This window comes from Pseudophryne corroboree, chromosome 3 (assembly GCF_028390025.1).
Source record: "Pseudophryne corroboree isolate aPseCor3 chromosome 3, aPseCor3.hap2, whole genome shotgun sequence".
Taxonomy (NCBI): Eukaryota; Metazoa; Chordata; class Amphibia; order Anura; family Myobatrachidae; genus Pseudophryne; species Pseudophryne corroboree.
In genome coordinates, this window is record NC_086446.1 from 794,378,705 (window position 1) to 794,405,534 (window position 26,830).

Consider the following 26,830-nt stretch of genomic DNA (forward strand, 5'->3'; position numbering starts at 1 on the left):
ACGATATCCTCATTTTTGCCAACGATTTAGAGGAACATCGTTTTTGGGTTAAAGAGGTTCTGTCCCGTCTCCGTGTCAATCATCTCTATTGCAAATTAGAGAAATGCGTCTTTGAAGTCAAGTCCATTCCGTTTCTAGGGTACATTGTGTCCGGTTCCGGACTAGAGATGGATCCTGAGAAACTATAAGCAATCCAAAATTGGCCGGTACCCTTAACCCTCAAAGGGGTCCAGAGGTTCTTAGGGTTCGCCAACTATTACCGAAAGTTTATACGAGACTTTTCCACCATTGTGGCGCCTATTACTGCTTTCACTAAGAAGGGTGCTAACCCGTCCAAGTGGTCTGAAGAAGCCATGCAAGCATTTCATCTGTTAAAACAAAGGTTCATCTCTGCGCCTGTTCTGAAACAGCCTGACATCGACTCTCCTTTCATCTTAGAGGTGGATGCCTCCTCCGTTGGAGTCGGAGCGGTGTTATCTCAGAGGGCTAAAGATGGCCATTTACACCCTTGCAGTTTCTTCTCCCGGAAGTTCTCCCCAGCTGAGCGCAACTATGCCATTGGCGACCAGGAGTTGCTAGCCATCAAGCTCGCTCTAGAAGAGTGGAGGTATCTGTTGGAGGGAGCTTCTCATTCAATCACCATACTTACAGACCACAAGAAGCTTTTATATCTGAAAGGCGCACAATGTCTCAACCCTCGTCAGGCCAGATGGGCACTTTTCTTTTCCAGGTTCGACTTTAAACTCCAGTTCTGTCCGGGCTCTCAGAATCGCAAGGCCGATGCCCTTTCCCGCTCATGGGAGCAAGAAAATGAGTCAGAGTCTTCAGACAAGCATCCTATTATAAATCCGTTGGCATTCTCCACGGTAGGGATGGACTCTACGCCCCCATCAGGGAAAAGTTTTGTGAAACCGATGCTAAGGAAGAAGCTCATGCATTGGGCCCATGCTTCCCGTTTTGCCGGACATACAGGTATCCAAAAAACCCTGGAGTTTATCTCTAGGTCCTATTGGTGGCCAACTCTGAAAAAGGACGTCTTGGAGTTTATTGCATCTTGCCCAAAGTGTGCTCAACATAAGGTATCCCGCCAGTCGCCTGCGGGGCAACTGGTTCCACTATCTGTTCCCCGTCGACCTTGGACCCATTTGTCGATGGATTTTATTACAGATTTACCCATGTGCAACAAGTTCAATACCATCTGGGTGGTAGTTGACCGGTTCACCAAGATGGCACACTTCATTCCTCTCACCGGTCTTCCGTCAGCTTCCAAGTTGGCTCAAGTATTCATACAAGAGATCTTCCGACTCCACGGTCTTCCTGAAGAAATTATCTCAGATCGAGGAGTTCAATTCACAGCCAAATTCTGGCGAAGTTTATGTCAAGTCCTCCAAGTCAAGCTAAAGTTTTCCACGGCTTACCATCCTCAGACCAATGGTCAAACCGAGAGGGTGAATCAGGACTTGGAGGCCTTCCTCCGCATCTATGTGTCCTCCTCTCAAGATGACTGGGTTCAATTACTTCCCTGGGCCGAGTTCTGTCATAACAACCAGTATCATTCTTCATCTGCTTCAACACCATTCTTCACTAACTTTGGATTCCACCCTAAAGTCCCTGAGTTCCAACCGCTTCCAGCAACTTCTGTTCCCGCAGTGGATATCACCTTGCATCAGTTTGCCAATATCTGGAAGAGCGTACGATCAGCTCTGCTCAAGGCATCGTTCAGGTACAAGAAGTTTGCGGATAGGAAGCGTCGAGCAGTTCCTGCTCTCAAGGTGGGTGATCGGGTATGGTTATCCACGAAGAATTTGAGGTTAAGAGTTCCCAGTATGAAGTTTGCACCTCGCTATATCGGTCCTTTCAAGATTGAACAAGTCATCAATCCTGTTGCTTACAGACTCCAGTTGCCTCCCTTCTTAAAAATACCCAGGACATTCCATGTTTCCCTGTTGAAACCGCTGATCTTAAATCGGTTTCATTCCTCACTTCCTCCAACTCCGAAAGTTCAAACTCAACGAGGCATTGAGTATGAAGTGGCTAAGATCCTGGACTCACGTCACCGTTATGGTCAACTACAATATCTTATTGACTGGAAGGGTTACGGCCCTGAGGAACGTTCATGGACCAATGCTTCTGATGTCCATGCTCCTGCCTTGGTCCGGAGATTCCATTCCAAGTTTCCTCAAAAGCCAAAGAAGTGTCCTGGGGCCACTCCTAAAGGGGGGGGGGTGCTGTCACGATCCGGGTATCTGGACGCCATTTCTTACCCATCAGATGCCTCCTAAGGCTGGCTCAGCGCTCCAGCACCGGATCCCATCTGATCCCGTCTGTTTAATGTTCACATTCCTGCATCCTCTCCTGTCTCTCTGAGACGCTGTCACAGTAACGCCATAATACAACTGGCATGGCGTCTCCCGCGGCCTCCGCCGCCGTCCCTGAGCTTCTGCATGCAGAGTGTCAGAGTGGATTACGTCAGCCGCGGCCTCCGCTGTGTCCGCGTGGTTGGATGTGCACTTGTCTGCCTGGCGTCTCCTGTCTCCAGTGGCCGGCGCCGCCATTACTGTTTTCATTACCACATGGATTACAAACCAAACTTCCCTCCAAGTGTCTGCATGGGCGCAGCCATCTTGGATTCTGTCAGCTGATCATTTCCTCCAATCTGTTGTCAGTATTGTTAATCTGCATAATTGCCTAGCCAATCCCTTCCTTGCTGCAGGTATAAATACACTGTGCCTGAGCAAGGAAGGCGTCAGTGCTTTGGTTGTCAAACCTAGTTCCTGTTTGTCTCTCTCCTGTGATTGTCTTCCAGGTTCCAGCTCCTGTCTCAAGACTTCCACCATAGAGACCCGCACCAGCATTCCACCTGCGGTGTAGCCTGACTCTCCGATCCATTTTGGATTCATCTGTTTCCAGCCACAACTTTACCTGCTTCCAGCCCAGCTTCCAGCAGAGTACAGCTTCTCTTAAAGGGCCGGTGTCCTTTCTACAGTTTACCACTCTCCACCGGTATTATTATTTCTCCGCTCTCAAATTCTACATTTCATTCATATTGCATCGCTCTCAAGCTTCATTTATTATTTAACTGGTTCCAGCCAGTATCCACTCCGTGCCAACATCTGTCTGGTTCCAACCAGAACCCACAGCAGCTATTTTATTTACAGCAGTCCAGCTTTCCCTGGAACATGAGCTGGTACGATCCTGGGCTTTCTTCATTGCTACAGTCGGGCCTGGTAAGGACTTTCCAACTCGCAGATAATAAGAACTGTCTCATACTACCAGAGCTCTGTGGTCTCTGCCACCCTGTAGTACCCAGGAACTGTATTATTTCTCTGCTGATTTTATGTTTCTTTTACTGCTACTGTGATGCATGGAGTTTGTCATAAATAAACATCATTGACTTTTATTCAAGTTGTCGTGGTCACGCCTTCGGGCGGTTATTCTTCATGTTACTTACATGTCCAGGGGTCTGATACAACCTCCCAGGTTCCGGTACATCTCAGCCCCTACAACTGAGGCTGCCTCCCGTCAGCTCAGGCCCTCAGTTGTGACACCTTGCAGCTTCTGCCATTGCCCTCCTGCTTCTTGTGCCACCCTGTCTGTTTACGTGGGTGACTGCCGTGATGTTGTCCGACTGGATCAACACCGGCTGACCTTGAAGCAGAGGTCTTGCTAAGCTTAGAGCATTGTAAATGGCCCTTAGCTTCAGGATATTTATGTGAAGTGATGTCTCCAGGCTTGACCATAAGCCCTGGAAATTCCTTCCCTGTGTGACTGCTCCCCAGCCTCGCAGCTGGCATCCGTGGTCACCAGGACCCAGTCCTGAATGCCGAATCTGCGGCCCTCTAGAAGATGAGCACTCTGCAACCAACACAGGAGGGACACCCTTGTTCTTGGTGACAGGGTTATCCGCTGATGCATCTGAAGATGCGACCCGGACCATTTGTCCAGCAGGTCCCACTGGAAAGTTCTTGCGTGGAATCTGCCGAATGGGATTGCTTCGTAGGAAGCCACCATTTTACCCAGAACCCTTGTGCATTGATGCACTGAGACTTGGCTCGGTTTTAGGAGGTTCCTGACTAGCTCGGATAACTCCCTGGCTTTCTCCTCCGGGAGAAACACCTTTTTCTGGACTGTGTCCAGGATCATCCCTAGGAACAGAAGACGAGTCGTCGGAACCAGCTGCGATTTTGGAATATTGAGAATCCAATCGTGCTGCCGCAACACTACCTGAGATAGTGCTACACCGACCTCCAACTGTTCCCTGGATCTTACCCTTATCAGGGAATCGTCCAAGTAAGGGATAACTAAAATTCCCTTCCTTCGAAGGAATATCATCATTTCGGCCATTACCTTGGTAAAGACCCGGGGTGCCGTGGACCATCCATACGGCAGCGTCTGAACTGATAGTGACAGTTCTGTACCATAAACCTGAGGTACCCTTGGTGAGAAGGGTAAATTTGGACATGAAGGTAAGCATCCTCGATGTCCCGAGACATCATGTAGTCCCCTTCTTCCAGGTTCGCAATCACTGCTCTGAGTGACTCAATCTTGAATTTGAACCTCTGTATGTAAGTGTTCAAAGATTTTAGATTTAGAATCGGTCTCACCGAGCCGTCCGGCTTCGGTACCACAACAGTGTGGAATAATACCCCGTTCCCTGTTGCAGGAGGGGTACCTTGATTATCACCTGCTGGGAATACAGCTTGTGAATGGCTTCCAAAACTGTCTCCCTGTCAGAAGGAGACATCGGTAAAGCCGACTTTAGGAAACGGCGAGGGGGAGACGTCTCGAATTCCAATTTGTACCCCTGAGATATCACCTGAAGGATCCAGGGGTCTACTTGCGAGTGAGCCTACTGCGCGCTGAAATTCATTGAGACGGGCCCCCCACCGTGCCTGATTCTGCTTGTAAAGCCCCAGCGTCATACTGAGGGCTTGGCAGAGGCGGGAGAGGGTTTCTGTTCCTGGGAACTGGCTGATTTCTGCAGCCTTTTTCCTCTCCCTCTGTCACGGGGCAGAAATGAGGAACCTTTTGCCCGCTTGTCCACGAAAAGACTGCGCCTGATAATACGGCGTCTTCTCATGTTGCTTCCAAATGCCGTTTGAAATCCGCATCACCTGACCACTGTCGTGTCCATAACCCTCTACTGGTAGAAATGGACAACGCACTTAGACTTGATGCCAGTCGGCAAATATTCCGCTGTGCATCACGCATATATAGAAATGCATCTTTTAAATGCTCTATAGGCAAAAATATACTGTCCCTATCTAGGGTATCAATATTTTCAGTCAGGGAATCCGACCACGCCAACCCATCACTGCACATCCAGGCTGAGGCGATTGCTGGTCGCAGTATAACACCAGTATGTGTGTAAATACATTTTAGGATACCCTACTGCTTTCTATCAGCAGGATCCTTAAGGGCGGTCATCTCAGGAGAGGGTAGAGCCCTTACAAGCGTGTGAGCGCTTTATCCACCCTAGGGGGTGTTTCCCAACGCACCCTAACCTCTGGCGGGAAAGGATATAATGCCAATAACATTTTAGAAATTATCAGTTGTTATCGGGGGAAACCCACGCATCATCACACACCTCATTTAATTTCTCAGATTCAGGAAAACTACAGGTAGTTTTTCCTCACCGAACATAATACCCCTTTTTGGTGGTACTCGTTTTATCAGAAATGTGTAAAACATTTTTCATTGCCTCCATCATGTAACGTGTGGCCCTACTGGAAGTCACATTTGTCTCTTCACCGTCGACACTGGAGTCAGTATCCGTGTCGGCGTCTATATCTGCCATCTGAGGTAACGGGCGCTTTAGAGCCCCTGACGGCCTATGAGACGTCTGGACAGGCACAAGCTGAGTAGCCGGCTGTCTCATGTCAACCACTGTCTTTTATACAGAGCTGACACTGTCACGTAATTCCTTCCAACAGTTCATCCACTCAGGTGTCGACCCCCTAGGGGGTGACATCACTATTACAGGCAATCTGCTCCGTCTCCACATAATTTTTCTCCTCATACATGTCGACACAAACGTACCGACATACAGCACACACACAGGGAATGCTCTGATAGAGGACAGGACCCCACTAGCCCTTTGGGGAGACAGAGGGAGAGTTTGCCAGCACACACCAGAGCGCTATATATATATATACAGGGATAACCTTATATAAGTGTTTTTCCCCTTATAGCTGCTGTATCTTTAATACTGCGCGTAATTAGTGCCCCCCCCTCTCTTTTTTAACCCTTTCTGTAGTGTAGTGACTGCAGGGGAGAGCCAGGGAGCTTCCCTCCAACGGAGCTGTGAGGGAAAATGGCGCCAGTGTGCTGAGGAGATAAGGCCGCCGATAAGGGGGCGGAGCCTATCTCCCGTTTTTCTATGTATTCTGGCAGGGGTTAAATGCATCCATATAGCCCAGGAGCTATATGTGATGCATTTTTTGCCATCCAAGGTGTTTTTATTGCGTCTCAGGGCGCCCCCCCCCCCCCCCCAGCGCCCTGCACCCTCAGTGACCGGAGTGTGAAGTGTGCTGAGAGCAATGGCGCACAGCTGCAGTGCTGTGCGCTACCTTGTTGAAGACAGGACGTCTTCTGCCGCCGATTTTCCGGACCTCTTCTGTCTTCTGGCTCTGTAAGGGGGCCGGCGGCGCGGCTCTGGGACCCATCCACGGCTGGGCCTGTGATCGTCCCTCTGGAGCTAATGTCCAGTAGCCTAAGAAGCCCAATCCACTCTGCACGCAGATGAGTTCGCTTCTTCTCCCCTTAGTCCCTCGATGCAGTGAGCCTGTTGCCAGCAGGTCTCACTGAAAATAAAAAACCTAAAACTAAACTTTTCACTAAGCAGCTCAGGAGAGCCACCTAGTGTGCACCCTTCTCGTTCGGGCACAAAATCTTAACTGAGGCTTGGAGGGGGGTCATAGGGGGAGGAGCCAGTGCACACCAGGTAGTTCTAAAGCTTTACTTTTGTGCCCAGTCTCCTGCGGACCCGTATAGTCCCCATGGTCCTTACGGAGTCCCCAGCATCCACTTAGGACGTTAGAGAAAATACTAGTAAAGTAGACTGACCATCTCCATACACTACCAATCTATAGCCCCGATCACTGGTCACTGGAAAGCAACATGTTGGACAATCTGATTTTGCAATTTCCATCACTTGTTGGTCATAATTGGCAATCGGTGTATCCCATACATTGGGGGTCATTCCGAGTTGTTCGCTCGCTAGCTGCTTTTAGCAGCTTTGCACACGCTAAGCCGCCGCCTACTGGGAGTGAATCTTAGCTTATCAAAATTGCGAATGAAAGATTAGCAGAATTGCGAATAGACACTTCTTAGCAGTTTCTGAGTAGCTCCAGACTTACTCGGCATCTGCGATCAGTTCAGTCAGTTTCGTTCCTGGTTTGACGTCACAAACACTCCCAGCGTTCGCCCAGACACTCCCCCGTTTCTTCAGACACTCCTGCGTTTTTTCCAGAAACGGTAGCGTTTTTTCGCACACACCCATAAAACGGCCAGTTTCCGCCCAGAAACCCCCACTTCCTGTCAATCACACTACGATCACCAGAACGAAGAAAAAACCTCATAATGCCGTGAGTAAAAAACCTAACTGCATAGCAAATTTACTTGGCGCAGTCGCACTGCGGACATTGCGCATGCGCATTAGCGACTAATCGCTCCGTTGCGAGAAAAAAATAACGAGCGAACAACTCGGAATGACCCCCTTTGCCAATTGTTTTGGGACAATCATCTGCAAATGCCAAATTGCCCCAATCAATCACAGATATACTGTATGGGGGCCTTTAGATAATGCAACTGCTCTGAAATATCAGGGATACATACTATAACTGTGCAATGCACTACACAAGTGCAAGGACAGACAATAACACACAAGACTTCTCTTAGCAAACACCTTGAGATCCACAGCTTCTAAAACAACTGGGGCAGGTGGTGTTATACTTACCTACTGCTGAGTAATCCCAACGCTGACACCTGTGCTTAAGCCACACCCACTTACCCGGCAGAGCACACAGGTATGTATCTATTGTGTCTCTCAGGACCAACGTGGAACACGACTATTCATCAAGCTTAATTGCAGGAGCTGACACCATCTCCAGATGGCATTAGCCCGCTGGGCCCCTTCCTATGAGACGAAGGGCCAGTTTGAGAAGAGGGATCCATCCGGATCTCTCTGCCTCCTCCAATCTTTGCTGTGCTCATGCGCACTAAGATTGCCCCACAAGTGTCAGCATCAGATACTATTCCACTGGAGCATTTCAGCAACTCAGAAAAGCAGATGTCTCGCAATCCCCCCAAAAAACACACATTTGCCTCAAATTAGTAGTCAGATACTTCATTTGCACAGGACCACTGCATATTATGATGAATAGGCCTCTTAGACTGGAAGGAGAAGTCTAGGAGGTGATAGAGGGTAAGAGAGAGCAAACAATGGAACTATAATAAACGGTAGGCTCTCCAAGCGCCGTCATAGAAGTTAGGTAAAGTCTTATCATGAGTCATCCATTAATACGGACATCAGGTAACTACAAAAACAAAACAAAAAACATAGGGTTAGAGTCAGCCTGGCACTTTGTGATGTGGGTGCCCAGCGATGGCGTAACTTACCCAGTCTTAGATTCAGGACATGGCACTAACATCAGACTATCACATGGGAGAATTAATGAGCAAATTGCAGATGGAAATTAGCAATCACCATGTTTGTGAGTATACAGACATCTAACATATACATCCCTCCCAATCCGTGCGGATCTTCTGTCCTGTGCCTCATCCTGCCAGTGCGACCCTCTCTTCCCACATCGTTCAGGAGCTTTACCTATCCTGTGTGATCTTCTGTGATCTCCCAGAGCCGGCTCTTGTATGTCAGTTGCACTCTCATTACCTGAGAGACAGAGCCAGGGTCGGACTGGCCCACAGGAGTACAGGGGAAACCACCGGTGGACCCCACTGCTTGAGGGCCCACTCCTTCCTCTAGGGATCAGGTTCCAGACTGTGTACGTGTATTATACATGGTAGATATGTTGCGTTACACTGCACAAGACTATTGTGCATTTCAAGCCTCTGTGGAGGCTGGCCACACCCACTTTGTAGGCTGATCACACCCCTAAATATGGGCCCCTATAACTGATTTCCCCCGGTGGGCCCTTCATACCCCAGTCTGACACTGGACAGAGCTGGAGACAGCCTCTATTCTCTTCAGCAGTTATACCATACTTGCCTACTGTGAATTTCTCCTCTCTCCGAGAGAAGCCCAGACAGGAGACACTGCAGGAAACTTCAGGGGGCGGAGCCGGGCTGTGCCATCAACAAGCCACGCCCCCACAGCCGGAAAATGCCGGGTCCGCAGGATGGGGGTTGGGCTAAAATGATGCAATTCGCACCTTTTTAACCCCTTCCCCACTCCACAGACCCGCGAACACGGGAGAGTGTCTCATCCATCCTGCCATCACTAGGATGCGGGAGACCTGCCTACTCTTCCGGGGGTGCAGTGGGCTACCCCAAAAAATGGGAGCCTCCCGCAGCTTCCGGGAGAGTAGGCAAGTATGAGTTATACTGTAACTAAAACTGTCCATTGTGTAACCTGGAGAAACTGCTAATGTGGCCCAGACATCGAAGCAGCGATTCCCCGATGCTGATACGTTCCACTGATCAGCTGATCTACGGACTACGATGATTGCCGATTTCTCGGGGATCAGCAAAACGGGGAATTACTGATGTACTGTAAGGGCCCCAGAATGACATGCACTGTAAGGGCCCCTATGACACACAAGAATCTAACAGGTGGGCACATGTCCAGGGGTGCTCCTTGCTGAAGTGGGGGGGGAGCATGCTCTGTGCATCAAAGCCTAGGTAGGCTGCTGCAAAGGGAGGGGGGGTATCCAGTTGCCTGGAAACCGCCCTCTTCTTGGCAAATGACTCAAATTTATGACAATAATAGCAATGGTATATAATACAATTACTAGAGCCGCTGCCTCATCGTGCAGCTTAAGGGACAAATCAGAGCCGCTAGCAGGAAGAAGAGACAGGAGCCTTACCACGAGGTGGGAGAATGTGTGCTTAGAAGGTTCAGTTCTGTCTCCTGCTGGTTCTATTATGTTTCTGCATTTATTTATTATATGTATAACCTTTTCCTGACCACTTTTTTTTATTATTTCAATCTGTTCGATACTGCCTATACTATAGACCATCTGTAGTGTTAGATATTAATACTGTATTCCATCCGGTCACAAGTGTATAGAAAGACCAATATATATATATATATATATATATATATACATTAATGTCCAGAGTTGGTACAAGGCTCTTCTGCCGCTACCCCAGGCTCCCGCACTTGCTCCAATGTTCTGCAGAGTAGGAGATTGTGTACCATACTTGCCTACCCTCCCGGAATGGCCGGGAGGCTCCCGAAATTCGGGTGACCCTCTCGGCCCCCCGGAAAGGTAGGCAAGCCTCCCGCTTTCCCTGCAGCCCCTCCACGACCCTCCTCGGCTGCCCGCAGCAGAGAACAAGTGGGCGGTCCGAGGGGGTTCGATGACGCGATTTGCTCTGAATCGCGTCATCGTAGCTCCGCCCCCGCTATCCAGCGCCTCTTTTCTCGGCACTGCACAGCGGGGAGCGGAGACACAATGATGCGGCCCTGATGCCACGCCCCCGGACCGTCCACTTTCCTGTCGGCCACGCCCCTGGACAGCCCATCCTGCTGCCGGCCACGCCCCCATGCACCTACAACGCTGCCTGCTCCCGGAGGAGAGGGCAGCAAAGTAGGTAAGTATGTTCTGTACTACATATGGAAACCCCCCCTCCAGAAATCTTGCGTTTGCTGCATTTGTGCTGGCCTAATGAAGGTATGCCGCGGCACATCCTACCTGATGTGTACTGTGACTGTATTGCAGGGATGGGGAACCTTCGGTCCTCCAGCTGTTGTTGAACTACACATACCAGCATGCCTTGCTACAGTTTTGCAATTTGGCCATGCTAAAACTGTTGCAAGGCATGCTGGGATGTGTAGTTCAACAGCAGCTGGAGGGCCGAAGGTTCCCCATCCCTGCTGTATTGTGTTGCATTTATTAGTATAGGAGCAATAGGTGTTTCAGAGTGTGGCAGTGCAGTAGTTCCGACCCTTAGGGGTAGATGTACCAAGCCTTGGAGAGAGAGATAGCAGAGAAGTTCCCCAAACCCACCAATCAGATCTCTCAATTATCTAGCACAGTCTTTGAAATGAGTTAGGAGATGATTGGTTACTTTGAAGAACTTTTACCTCTCTCCAAGGTTTGATACAACTGCCACTTAGAGTGTGTAAGTAAGATGTTTGTAGACGGAACACGCAGACTTGCAGGAGCTGGGAATGACAACGTGCCGGGAATACTGAATACTTGCCCGGCCATAGCACTCGCCATATAAAGAGAACGACGGAGACATAATATCAGCTGCTTCACTCCGCAGCGTTCCTGCCTGGTATCAGCTGCGACTGTTCCGTATCCTCCCTGTTCCTGGCATTTGAATTGAGGACATGACACCTTTTCTTAATCCTTTCAGCAACCGCAGGAAGAAACTGGCTCTACATGAGGGTGAATCTGATGTTCTCCCTGCGAGCCAGAGTTCCGTCTTCTACTAGGATGTGTGAGAGCCGCAGGGTCTGGCTGCAGCTCTCCTGAGGAATGGAAACGCGTGGGGAGAGGGGCCTGAGCGAGCAGAATTCCACGTCTACCAATCAGTGATAGAGGATGATGCAGGTGAGTTATGATGATATAGGGGGAGATGTATCAAAATTGGAGAGAAAGTGAAGAGAGATAAAGTACCAGCCAATCCGCTCCTAGCTGCCATATTACAGGCTGTGTTTGAAAAATGGCAGGCGATGGTTGGTCGGTACTTTATCTCTCTCCACTTTCTCTCCCAGATTTGATACATCTCCCTCACAGTCTACATTGTTTGTTAGATTTTCCTCTGCTTTCAACACTTTCCTTTTATTTGACTGTAAATGTTCATGACAAAATAAATAATAACCATTCCATCGATACGTATGTTACACCCAAACTCCATGTAGATTGGAACAATCATCGCACTATAGGCCCAAATATCAGGCAGCTGCACAGGCGCAGGACCTGCTGTAATAACAGTAAAGGGAGCAGCTATTTTGTTCGCATTCGCTACATTGAAACAGCGCCCCCCCATGGCAACATTATCCTGAAAAAAACAAGTGCTTGGTTTTGATTAAAAAAAATGACGTCTAAACTCTCGGTGACGTATTCAATTCATGGCATGGCTCTGACAAGAGCTGTAGCTCCGCAGACGTCCAGGTTTTACGGTAAATAAACTGTTGCTTATTTTTGCTGGCACCTCCGTGGGTATAAGCATACCCCAACAGCCCGCACTTCCAGTGGAACCTCACGGCTAATTGATCCCGCTTCTTACACTTCTGAGATCCTTAATTTTACTGAGCAAGAAAACGTATTAAATGTAATTCTTAAAAAAAAAAAAAAAAACATTAAACACCAACGTCTTGGAAACATTAGGCAAGATATTGGCAGCCACAGCAACAATCTCTGGTCTATTTCATACAGAGGGCCAGATGTACTAAGCCTTGAAAAGTGATAAAGTGGAGAGTGATAAACTACCAACCAATCAGCTCCTAACTGTCATGTTACAGGCTGTGTTTGAATAATGACAGTTAGGAGTTGGTTTGCTTAGTAATTTAGGGGGTAATTCAGACCTGATCGCACGCTAGGTTTTTTTTCTGCGCTGCGATCAGGTCAGAACTGAGCATGCGTGTGCACCGCAACACGCAGGCGTGTCGCACGGGTACAAAGCGGATTGTTGCTGTGCAATGGATTTTGCGAAGAATCCATTCACACAGCCGATCGCAAGGAGATTGACAGGAAGAAGGAGTTTGTAGGTGTCAACTGACCGTTTTCAGGGAGTGGTTGGAAAAACGCAGGCGTGTCCAAGCGTTTGCAGGGCGGGTATCTGTCGTCAATTCCGGGACCAGACAGGCTGAAGTGATCGCAGCGGCTGAGTAAGTTCTGAGCTACTCAGAAACTGCACAAACTATTTTTGTACCACTCGGCTGCACATGTGATCGCACACTTGCAAAGCTAAAATACACTCCCCTGTAGGCGGCGGCTATCTGATCGCAGCGCTGCAAAAAATAGCTAGCGAGCGGTCTGAATTACCCCCTTATATCTCTCTCTACTTTATCACTTTTCAAAATTTAGTACACCTGACCCTCAAAGACCCATGTTCAAAACGTATCTTGCATTTCTACAGTTCTAAAAAGTTCCTGAAGTTTTGGCATGTACACCTGTAAAAGTTATTAGCAATTCTTATATAGAAAAAGACTTGTATGACAGTTTTTGCTGTCTCTCTGTTGGAAGAGAGGACACACTGTGTGCTTGGATACTCACGTCATTATGTGATTCTCCACTCCCGGCTCCACCAGAGCGCCATCAACAAAAAGCATATTGGAGGTAAAACCGTACTTAGTCCACGACCGGCCCTCGTCAAAGCTAAGCCTGGGGACAAAATAAATACAATTCATTTTAAACTATGCCGACCTTTAATGTTCTCTAACAGAGGATCTGTCTGTATGGTAGAAAGGCAACGCAATCATTATCAGAGGGCCACGCAGAACCTGGAACGTTTATGGTAATAACAATTTCCTTTGTACTCTGTGTCCTTTTGTTGCTCATTCCTTGGACTTTGTACAGCATATCAAAGCACCACCGACCTATAGCAATTTAGTGATTCTTAAATTACACCCTTCTGAGGCCAGGCTTGTTAGGAACTGGACACGTTAACATTTACTAGTTTAATTGGTGCCTTGGTGGTATAAGCAGGGATTTAGATGAAGACACTTTTCCTAATACTTCTTAAGGGTAATCAATGACCAATTTTACCTGTCTCCATATTACTCCAAATAAGGGCCCAACATAATACGACTTTCACACAGAAAACTCCCTAAATTCTGGCTTTTACCTGGCATTTGAGTGCGGGGGTAGTTTTGCCGGTCTCAGCCAGAACCCCCTTTCACACAGAAAAGCAATTTACTAGGCGAAGCAGCTCTACCCCGTAATTTGCCGATCAACCCGGGTGTTTCTCCTGTGTGAGAGGCTCAACCGGGCTCAAAATTGCTGGGTCTTCGACCAGGGACAGATAAAGCCTTGGGGGTGCCCAGGGCACTTAAGACAGGGGCGCCCCGGTGAAAGGGGAGGGGGTGAATATTAGATTGTGCATACCTTCCAACAGGAGGGACAAAATGCTCTCTACCTGGACTTCCCTCTTAACATATGATTGGTGTCACCTGTGTTGAACTATTTAATTGATAAGAAATATATTTCAACACAAGTGATTGCAACCATAAATTAAGATGGATGTCCAGGTAGACATTTGTACCTCCTGGAATGGGTCATGTTGGGAGGTATAAATTGTGAATACTAAATTGAAACCAATGGTGTATATTAGATTCAAACTAATAATTAAATAATGCCTGGGTACTGTTTACAGCTCCACCTAATTGAGAGAGAACTACTTAATATAATTTCTTGTAGTGGAACAAAGACAATTTAAATGACCATAAACTACACATAGAAAAATAAAATCTATCATTTATATTGTCACATGCAAGAATAGCAGCAGCCTCTGTACTACTTACACACTGGGACAGGACTCGTGAGGACTCTGTGTGTCTCTCATTCTAGACCCTCAATAGATAACAGGTTACACAGGACCCAGACACCCATGGTCACTTACAGCTCTCTACACCCTTCTAACTCTATCAGAAAGCTCCATGGTAGCTCATGAATCCTGATACTCCTGTGTCTCTGCCTGCACTGCATACTGTCCTGTTCACATTCTGCTGCATAAGAGAGAAAACTAGGGATGTCAGTGTGCTCTGGCCGGGGAGGCCCCCTGACAAGAGGGGGCCCGGAGTACAGTATGCACTGCACACCCAGTCCAGACATTTTCTGGCTGGCCCTTTCACACAGAAAACGACCTGGGTTGACGCTGCAAATTACCGGGGAAAAAACTCTTTGCGAAAGGCGTATTATTTTTTCCCCATAAGGCTTGTTTGCTACTTATTCTTTTTTCCATGTGGATAGAAATAAATACATAATTACCGGTAATTAAAATTATATTTTTAATCAGATATACTGTATTTATAAGAAAAATAAACATATTAATATGGTGGAGAAAGCACGTCTGTGGCAATTCTTCTGCCCTATGTGGACTAGCACCGTGCTGAGATCACAGACACTGATAGAAGGATACAAATGCTTTTCTTTGCTCTGATTGTTTAAGCCCCCCACCAAAAAAAAAAAGTTTTGGGAAGATTATATCCCATGTACAGTAGTATACCATGGGGCACAGATTAAGCCAATCACATGGATTAGAAGCATTTGTGCAAAACATGGTAACGCCCATTGACAATGCGGGTCATTTCCACAGAATTCCCCGTAGTTAGAGATAATTTATTAACAATGCAGTACAATAAAGCACCTTCATGCACTGTAATATAAAGTTTAATACTCCCATAAGCAGTTTATAGCAGCCAGTAATATCCCACAAACCCACAGAGCGAAGGATTAGATCTTGCACAGAATTCTGGGTAGCGATATGCAAATTGCTCATTACTTGACACCAGTTCATCAACCATAAATGCAGAATCGCTGGAATAATAGCGCAGAGACGGCCGGAGGTGCAGAGCCAAAATCCATCTTACAGGCAGACTGTTCCAGCTGTGATAGAGCTCAGCATAAGAATACGGATCAATGGCGTCTGTGCGGGATCAGGGCAGCCGTTTAACTTCCGAATGAACCGACACATGACAACAGAGCGGGTCATTCTTTGCAATCATTTTATGTCTTATTATAATGACCATAAATTGGTTCTGATGATAAATGCAAACAAGATAAACCAAGTAACTGAAATGAATATAAGAATAAAATAATAAAATAGACCTCAGCGTTGTTACCCTACCTCCGCTAGGGGCATCAGATTGCTTTTAGGTCCTAATTTAGACATGATCGCAAAATCTATCTCTAATGGGCAAAACCATGTGCACTGCAGGTGTGGCAGATGTAACATGTGCAGAGAGAGTTAGATTTGGGTGGGTTATATTGTTTCTGTGCAGGGTAAATACTGGCTGCTTTATTTTTACACTGCAATTTAGATTGCAGATTGAACACACCCCACCCTAATCTAACTCTCTCTGCACATGTTACATCTGCTTCCCCTGCACTGCACATGGTTTTGCCCATTAGAGAAAAAGCTTGCTGTTGTGATCAGGTCTGAATAAGGAAGTTACTCAGGAAATATCCACATAATCGTATCTCTAATTTACCATACGGTAACTTGTAAGTGTCACAGATGCTAATTCTGCTAATTTCTTTCCCTAGCATGCTGGGGGCCGCCCATTGCAGGACAAGGCCCCCCAGCTGCCTAACCACCCCCCCCCCCATTCCCTTGATGAAGCAGAAATTGCGATCGCCTCACATGCGTCTGCATCTTTTTCTCAATAATTCCGGTCTGATCGGACGATGAGATCCAAACTGAATTAGCCCCATAATGCAGCTCTTTAGATCCCTGTTATTAATGAGGATTCATGTTGTACACAATCACAGAATGGCGGTAAATAGCGCACTAACGCGTGAATGTTACATATAAAGGTGGATTTGTTTCACATTGTTTCATGTTATAAAAGACAGAACAAAAGGAAGACGTAGTAAGCTGTATATAGTGTGGGGAAAATGTAACAGATTGTTTTCAGGCCAAGGACACGATACACACGGCTATACATAGTTACCGAGTTTATTCACTTATTTATATAGTTTATGTAGAATAAAAAAATACATAGACCGTGTCTCAGTTCAAAGTTTTATTCTTAAATACACCAGCTAGGACTGAAAACATGGCTGCAATATGGCACACTGCAATGGCACAATGGGGATAGGGGGTCATTCAGAGTTGATCGCTCGCTAGCTACTTTTAGCAGCCGTGCAAACGCATAGTCGCCGCCCACGGGGGAGTGTATTTTCGCTTTGCAAGTGTGCGAACGCCTGTGCAGCCGAGCGGGACGAAAAGGTTTTTTGCAGTCTCTGAGTAGCTCTGGACTTACTCAGCCGCTGCGATCACTTCAGTCTTTTTGGTCCCGGAAGTGACGTCAGACACCCGCCCTGCAAACGCCCGGACACGCCTGCGCTTTTCCAACCAGTCCCTCTCTACATTTAGCACAGCTACGATCAACTCGGAATGACCCCCATAGACCCTTAAATTTGTTAAGTCCTTCGCTTTACCAGTGGCGCCAAGACGTGGTACCGGTTGGGATGGTGGGAAAGAGCCCTCAGATTGGGAAGTACAGTATACATACTGATAATCTGTCAGTTCCCTGGGTGAGAATGCTGTAATGTGTTACTAATGCAGCAGACCGGCCTAGGAAAATGTCCAATCCGAAACACCGATGCTTGCTGATTCCCTGCTAAAGGACAGTCACCTAAATGTCTGACCCTGCCTAGTATAATTCTTTATACATTTCATCATCCCTCATTACACCTGGACATAAAAGTACATTAAAAGTGAGAAATGATTGGTTTCTTACCATAAATGGCGCACGGACTGGGGTGTGTGTTTCATAGCCACGAGCGCCCCACCCCAATCTAAGAACCAAACATTATATTCTTCTTCAAAAATCTGTGAAAAACAAATAAAACATCGCACAAAATGCATTAAATCTAAACAGCAATATAAATTAACCTTTGTACACAACACAATCCTATGTAATGTATTATATCTGGGTTTGGTACGATTTGACACAGCCAAAATGTTGTCAACGGAATGTCGATGGGAGAATGCCGACACGATTATAAAGCCAATACAGTAAAAATGCTTTAAAGAACATTGCTAACCCGTCGGCATTTTCCTGATGACATGACACTGTTGACATTTTGACTGTCTACAACATTAGCATTGGCAAGTTAACTACCTCCTCTATAACCAACAGTAGATAAATTATCATCAAATCAATATAGGCTCAGATTTATCAAGCCTTGGAGAGTAATAAATAGCACTGTGATAACATATCAGCCAATAAGCTCCTAACTGTCATTTTTCAAACACAGCATGTGACATGGAAGTAAGGAGCTGATTGGTTGGTACTTTATCACCGTGCTATTTATCACTCTCCAAGGCTTGATAAATGGGGGCCATAGTCAAGATCTGATGGCATTGTGAAGCTATCCCCTTTATATTTGCATGGACCTGTAATATTGTGCTGGTCTTGTCTTAATGCAAATACCCAAAAACATAAGCCAAAGCCTTAGAAAGCAGGGATAGGGTTGGCCATCGATGATTGATGGTTAGCAACCTTGGATATTTTGCCACCAATTGCCAACAAAGTTTCTATTTTCCTTCAGTGCAGGGAACCTAGCCACACCTCCTGTTGTGGGGCTTAGCCCCACCCCTATTCTTTGATTGGCCTGCAACTGTCACTTATCCCACACAAGAGATATCCATCGATAGTTCAGACCATCAATGCTTTGCTGCCATCAATTAAAAGTACAGATGGCACCATTGAGGTAGACCATTGATAATGAACTCTTCCACGGCCATCCCTAAGTGGGAGGTCCTCTGTTCCACCGACATGGAGGATCAGTCGGCAGCTTCACAGGTACAAAACTGATGACTCGCATGTTAAATGCATTTGTGTTGAGAAAAAACTTTTTCAATAAAATGTCCTAATTGGATCATGATAAATTCAGAAGTACTGTACCACGCTTCCCATGTCTAATGGGTAATGTGGTAGCAATACAGACTTAGGCACTCACTCCGAGTTGTTCGCTCGCTAGCTGCTTTTAGCAGCCGTGCAAACGCTAAGCCGCCGCCCTCTGGGAGTGTATCTTAGCTTAGCAGAAGTGCGAACGAAAGGATCGCAGCGCAGCAACAAAAAAAGATTGTGCAGTTTCTGAGCAGCTCCAGACCTACGCCTAGCTTGCGATCACTTCAGACTGTTCAGTTCCTGTTTTGACGTCACGAACACGCCCTGCATTCGGCCAGCCACACCTGCGATTCCCCAGGCACGCCCGCATTTGTATCTGACACGCCTGCATTTTACACACACTCCACGAAAACGGTCAGTTACTGTACCTCCCAGAAACACCCACTTCCTGTCTATCACTCTGCGGCCAGCAGTGCGACTGAAAAGCGTAGCTACTAGCTAGACCTTGTGTGAAACTGCATCGGCTGTTGTGAAAGTACGTCGCGCGTGCATATTGCGCCGCGTGCGTATTGCGCCGCATACGCACGTCCAGAAGTGCCGCTTTTTAACCTAATCGCTGCGACCAAAAACAGCTAGCGAACAACTATATAATGGAGATTTTTGCTAAATTTCTTGGAATGTGCCTGAAATATATTCAGAAGATACTTTTTTTTCTGTAAAATAAAGGGGGACAAATTATAGTTTTCTCTGATTATTTTAGTAAATACAAAATTAATGATGGTCACCCCCCTTTCCCCATTTAGCAGGACAGCCTAGTGCTGTATGAAGTGCCCGTACAGTCAGCGTTTGACACTTTGGTAGCAATAACATGAGACGTTCTCTTAAACACTTACATGTTTCCAAGTGTTTCCGCCATCGGAGGAGATGAACATATTGGTGTTCGCCGGTGAGAGTTCCGGTCCAACATTACCTACAAAAGATACGTTGTTTTTACAACTGCAAATATGTCATCAATTACTAACATTCCTTATCCAGGCCCATCCGCTGAGCCAAGTTCATTTACAAGGTGCATCTCAGAACACAAGTCAAGTATCCAGCAACTATACATTTACATATAGAGTGCTGCACCAGAGCAGAATGCACTGCTGCTGGCGGAGCGTGTTCTGCATATGTTTGCACTGCGTTTGCTCCGGAACAGTGTGCACACACCTAATGGTGATGCAGGTTTATAGATTTGGGACATACTTGCCTACTTTTCAAAAAGCATTTCAGGGAGATGTGAAAGTAACACATATAAGCGCGGGCGCGTACTGCTACATCTGAGAGGCGTGTCATAAAATGATTTACAGCCAAATGTAAATGAGCCCCAAAGTTAGTAAGATCTACTTGTTGAAGAAATTCACTAATATTTTTCAGGAAATGTGTATTGTGCTTTACAAGAGGTTCCATATACTGTAAGTGGCCATGAGAAACCTTATTTAAAATGCATGTAGCCGTAGGGATCATAGTGCCTTATAACAATGCAGGTACATGGCGCTGATGAACTCCTTTTAATGTACAGTATGCATCTCTGATTTATTTTTTTACCCCAAGAACGTAAAGTAAAATCAGGGAGATTGCTGGTCTATTCAGGGAGTGAGGGAGATTGCTACTATTTCAGGGAGTCTCCTGCAGAATGAGGGAGGGTAGGCAACTCTGATTTGGGATCAAGTAGCAGACACAATACTTGTGCATAACAATGGTAGGACTTTGCATTGGAATGTACACTAAACACACGTACAATGCCATATGCACTGTTTTGGTTTCCTGTATAATGTACTTTCTATGCCAGGATCTGTCTCCTGTAATGTATCTTACTAGAAGGAGTGAATTCTGTAGCATCTATGAACACAAAAAACTCTTATCCCTAACATTGTACGATTCATTTTGTTCAAATTAAATCATTTGCCTGGGTAACAGCTACATGGGTTGTGTGGGCCGAGAGGGTCACTTTGCAGGGTGCAAAGGGTGATAGAAGGGGGAAACCTGGCGGATCAGCAGACTGATGGAAGGAGCCTGTTAGACGGGGGAATTGATAGGGGACTAATGGGATGGGCCTGTTAGATCAAGCAACTGATGGGAGGAGCCTCTTAAATAAGGGTACTGTTAACAGGACTGATTGGAGGAGCCAGGCTGACAATCAGACTGATGGGCGGAGCCTGTCAGATCAGGGGACTGTAGGAGGAGGCGGTTAGATCAGGAAAGTGATGGGAGGAGCCGGGTGGCTCAACGGACTGATGGCAGGAGCCTGCTAGATCAGGGGACTGATATGGGACTGATGGGAGGAGCCAGTGGATGGGAGGAGTCAAATGACTGATTTGAGGAGCGGTGCGGATCAGGGTACTGAAGGGAGGAGTTACTCAGATCAAGAACTAATGGGAGGAGCTGGGATGATCACATGACTGATGGGAGGAGATGGGCACTGATTATGCGCAAGAGCACCCACATTCAAAAACAAGATTTTGTTTTGTGGGATGAGATTTTTGAACTGTGATGAATGGGACGGAGAAACTGTACAAGGAGAAACAAAAACACGTGAATAAGTAAATTAAAATATGCTGTCACACAAGTTTGTATATTTGTGATTATTTACTTGAGTACTCATTATGGCGGGTATTTATCAAAGTTCAAAGAAAGATAAAATTGTAAGAGATAAAGTACCAGCCAATCAACTTCTGCCTTACCTTTTACAGACTGGTGCCCTTATTTATCAATGAGTGATACATTTCACTGTGAGTGATAAATTGCACCATCCAATCAGCTCCTGTCATTTTTCAAACACAGCCTGTGACATGGAAGTTATGAGCTGATTGGCTGGTGCAATTTATCACTCACAGTGAAATGTATCACTCATTGATAAATAAGGGCATGTGTTTGAAAAATGACAAGAGCTGATTGGTTGGTACTTTATCTCTCACAATTGTATCTCTCTAAGCTTTGATAAATACTCTAAGTAACCTAATTGCTCTTAAATAACTAGTCTGTGGTGTTTGTTATATAAGGAATTAGCTCTGTGGGTTTTGTGTTGGTTATTGCAAGTTCATCCTCACCATTGGTGGCTGCATTTAGATGTTATACATACATACACACATACATACACACATACATACATACATACATACATACATACATACATACATACTGTGGCAGGAGAGGTACTTTGCCACCTGGAAGCTACACACAGGGTCCTGGGGGTGGATGGGAAGTGTGGATGGACCGGGTTCCCATCCATTTGGCCCAGACCAGGTCTTATAGGCTTCTTAGCCCAAGAAGATGCTTCATCAGCCATCACCTGGGTGCTGGGTTTAAAACTGAGTCTCTCCCATGAGTCAGGGCTCCTGAAGGCAGTTAGTGTCCAGGTGATAGGCCTGCTAGGGACAGTGGGATCCGGAGGGCTGGGCCACTAGTGTCAGGATGCCGGGACCTGAAGGGTTCCTTATTAAGTAATAGGGAGTGAGGCAGGGACTAACCTTCCTGGTAGTTTATACTAAAGACAGTGATCTTTCTTTTATGTATATCTTTGTTTTTGAGCTACCTGAATAAAAGGTATTTGTTGTTTTTGCACAAGCCTGGAGTCGGTCGATGGTGGATCTTTGTAGCAGAGCACATTCTAGCAAGTCTACTGTTACAATACATACATGCATACATACATACATACATACATACATACATACACACACACACACACACATACACACATACAGCCACTTCTTGTAACATTCTTATCCGGAGAAGAAATTAAATTTTTCCACGTGGATATATCACTTGACGCATTGATAATCTTTGCACCCACTCAGCAAGGAACGCCACCTGCATCAGCCACTCTCATAAGCAAGCCAAAAAACGAATGACCTCTCCAATACGACACCATCTTGACGCACCAATATATGCGCTAACCGACATGGATCAAACAGAAACAGGCATCTATACATTAATCCTGCCATTCCAGCAGATTTGCAGTTTAAGAAATGACAGTCATTGTTGTGTTCTGCGCAATCTGACGACCTCCCTGACCCTAATCTTTCATGCAACGTCTATAGAAATAAAAAAAGATGCTTCTCTCATTTCATTGATGCCAGGGAGAATTACTTCTAATTCGACGTCAAGAAACACATAAGACGCATTTCACACAGCTGGGAGTTAACGCGCCATGATTGAAACCTTTCAAGACGTACAAATCTCACAATCGACTAAGTGTATAAAATGTCACATGTACTCATACGTTCTCCCAGCCTTGATGTTTTGCCAATAAATCATTTTCCTGCTACAAGAAATACATGATTGACCGCTATTGTTCTGTAGAGGAAAACAAAGATTTCTCATGTTATTATCCATCGTCACAGTGTCCCGTCATTCGATTGCTCCCATTGCTCCACACAGTTACTCCGGTTTGATTTGTAGAAATGAAATAGCGGATATTGCGAAGCATAAAAGACACTTTTCCTCCTTTGTGGGATCCGTGACGGGGGGAAGTGAAGCGAGGCGGAGGTGGGCGGCGGTAGAAGACCCGGATCGCTTACAGACCACAGTTTGATTTGACATTCTGTCATTCTTACACAATATATATAGCATCAGTAAAGTAATATATAAACGGGAGAGATTGTACCTTGTGCAATTCCAGACTACTGTATATAACAGTGTAAAAGCCTTTATTATGTGACAGGGTTCTCTTTACAGATTGGCTAAAGCAACAAAACACAAGTTTTTATATATTACAGAATGCTTAAGCAGCATACTATATGACGACCCAGCTGCTGTTGTATGCTGGGACTTGTTGTTCCCCACAGCAAGAGAACTGAGTTTGTCAGAACTTGGGGGAATCTAGACTTGAAAGTAAATGTTGCGTGTTTGCAACAATGGGGGTAATTCAGACCTGATCGGTAATGTGCGTTTTTTGCATCCCTGCGATCAGGTAGTCGCCGCCTACATGGGGAGGGTATTAGATGTGTGCAGGGGTTGCAATTGCATGTGTAGCAGAACTGCACAAACATCAGTTTGTGCAGTTTCTGCTCAGACCAGGACTTAATTAGCCGCTGCGATGATCAGGGCCGGAGCTGACGTCAGAATCCCTCCCTCCAAACGCCTGGTCCCTCCTACGTTTTCTCGGACACTCCTTTAAAATTGTCAGTTGCCGCCCACAAACGCCCTCTTCCTGTCAATCCCCTTGCGATCGCCGGTGCGTTTGGAACTTTCACACCATCCCGTCGCAGTCCGGTGATCGTCGTTGCTGCGTACCGGCGCAGTATTGCAGTGCATACGCATGCGCAGTTCAGATCTGATTGCAGGCTGCGAGAAAACGCAGCCTAGTGATAAGGTCTGAATTGGCCTTAATATACGTCAATGTTTTTAGTTACCGGGGCAAAAAAGATAATTGCAGTTTGAAATGTAATGTGGAAATGCACCCAGAGCAAACATGCAGCCGTCGTCATCGTCATCATCTGACAGCTGCACAGTCTGGTGTAGCTGTAGAATTTACCCTTGGTACGAGTGTATTTCAAATATACATTGACTGGCAGTTCCATTTTCTTCTAAATTCCCTGGGCAGTGCCAGATAGGGCAGAGAACATTTGTAAAATTGCCGACTATTGATCCTCACATATTAGAAAGATTAATATGATCAGGATTCTAGTTTTACAGCAGTTGACATCCAAATTAAACACACGTGAGCCCCGGAACCGCTTTCCCGTTCGAAAATTGGCACTAGTCTGACTACATATAACTTGGGCAGTACGGTTGGTGTAGTGGTTAGCATTACTGCCTCACAGCACTGAGGTCATGGGTTTGATTCCCACCATGGCCCTAACTGTGTGGAGTTTGTATATTCTCCCCGTACTTACGTGGGTTTCCTCTGGGTACTCCGTTTCCTCCCACAATCCAAAATATACTGGTAGGTTAATTGGCTCCTAACTAAACTAACCCTAGTATGAATGTGTCTGTGTACATGTGGTAGGGAATATAGATTGTAAGCTCCACTGGAGCAGAGACTGATGTGAATGGCCAAATGTTCTCTGTAAAGCGCTGCAGAATATGTGTGCGCTATATTAACTGGTAATAATCATTACAGCTCACGTGCTAATGGGCATTGCTGAGGGGTCCTCCTCTATCAAACGTCTTGTACATTGGAATAATTTGACCCTTCATTCCAAAGTCTGCTGTGCCCGTTGGACGACCCATGAGAATTATCAGCGTTTTTTCTGGTTATTGGTTTAAGGTCTTTAGTAAGAGGACAAAACCTTGTTTTAGAGTAAAGCAGTGTGGGTTTCAGTCCATGTGGATCTCAGAGGAGATCGGCCACATTTCCCCTTAGCCACAGCACAACAGACAAGACTCATCCCATTTGGAACCCCTGGATTTTTGGTAATGATGGTTGACTAAGCAGAGTGCTGAGATGGCACGGTTACAGGTCTGCTAGTTTCTGTCCTTGTTATACGTTACAGAACGCCTCTGCGCCGGGATTCCCGGCGTTATACACATTCCTTATATGCCCGAGAACAGGATGCAGTTAATTTGCCGGCTCTCGAGAACCCAACCAGCAATCATCCTGCACAGCTTTTCATGGCGTTCTCTTGCTGCCAAACCAGATTATTCTTCTCTAATATTATTGCACGAAGGAAACGTGCATGGCACATTCTACACATAACTTATATGTAATGTCACCATTATGTTATAGTTACCTGCTGCAACAATGAGCCACGGGGCGGTGGCCTTGCTGGATATACTCCCCGAGTTGTACGGGTTCTCAGACATCTGCAAGTTGAAGTGCAGGGAGCAGAACGGCTGGAAAGATAAAAGAGACAACCGGGCGGTGATTATACAATTCTGGAATCCAAAACATCAAAAGTCTGTGACCTAATAATAACGTAATGTATATTTGTGCTACTCAGTGTCTCTGTGTGTATAAAATGAGTATAATTTGTAGCACTGTCCTGGGATAAAGATATCCAGCGGCAGATAACTGACTTCACAGTGAGGCCCGTAGGCCACGGGGCCCCAGGTCACAGACCCGGCTGAGCTCTCTGAAGGGTCCTAGTTGAGGCTTCTCTGCCCATACGCCAGCCCTGTGAACGCCCAGATGTGAAAGAAAAGAGCAGGAGAGGACCTGGGAAGCGGAGCTGCATCACTGCCCTCCCTCAAATTATAGTATGAGGCCAGTGAGGTGATGTTTGGCCCCTGAAAATCTCATTTAACTGATTTGTCAGTTGCATGTTTGAGCATTTACAAATTTGCGTCTAAGTTTCCTCGGCAGTATTGTGTTACACACACCTACGTGACAGTGCAGCCTTACAGTAAGTCTGGCATATATATGTCTCCAGATACGCAGCATTCATCATCTTCATCATCACCGTCACCTTGACAACTGCACCAGTCTTGTGTAGGTGTATAATTTGCGCTTGATAAGGACATATTTTCAAGATGTTTGTAGTCAAAATAAGACGCACGTCAAAGAGACGTACAGGACGTGCATCTGCGCGCCCCTTCTAGGTTGCACGTTTATGTGGACGCCCCGATTCAACTCTTGGAGCACAAAAGGCTACTGTACTGTATGTACAAGCCACTGTGTACCCGCAATGAGCCAGCATCTCCTGCTAAGGAAACCACTTCATTCACACTACCCTGGTTCTAGATCAGGATGAGTGGCAGTTGCAGAGTCCCAGGACAGTCTCAGTTCTGGACAAAGAACTAACATGTGCGCCATTTCCTTGTATGCGGATGACACTATTCCGTTAGGCAGCCACATTGCAACACAGGGCGGGTGAGCTGAATGATGGGATTACAGGAGATGACAACTGATAACAGTATATACTGGCTGAGGCGGTCACCAACCTACAGGTGATCCGCGGCTGTCCGGCCCAGGTGAGTATTTGGGACACACAACTAAGCTCTGTGCAGAACTCACCAACAGACAGTTGATTGGATTCCCCTTTAAGTCAGTGTCCGGAGCCTGCAGCAGACGCCAGTCCCGACCTTTGTTGTAGGTGATAAAGGTTTTCACACGTTCATCTACCTTTTTATTGGCCAGGAAGACGCCTTTTATCCCAGCTACCTGGGGGAGAGGATCAGAAGAGGGAAAAC

At 46.3% G+C, this 26,830-nt stretch overlaps 1 protein-coding gene across 1 annotated transcript in view; it reads right to left on the reverse strand.

Annotated features, from left to right (window-relative positions):
• The window catches only part of LOC135056898 (VPS10 domain-containing receptor SorCS3-like), a 1,027,710-nt gene that overhangs the window by 186,329 nt on the left and 814,551 nt on the right, over nt 1-26,830 (reverse strand). Inside the window, 5 exon segments of the mRNA XM_063962650.1 lie at nt 13,413-13,520; nt 17,603-17,694; nt 19,612-19,688; nt 25,432-25,534; nt 26,655-26,801. Coding sequence (XP_063818720.1) covers nt 13,413-13,520; nt 17,603-17,694; nt 19,612-19,688; nt 25,432-25,534; nt 26,655-26,801 — 527 coding nt within the window.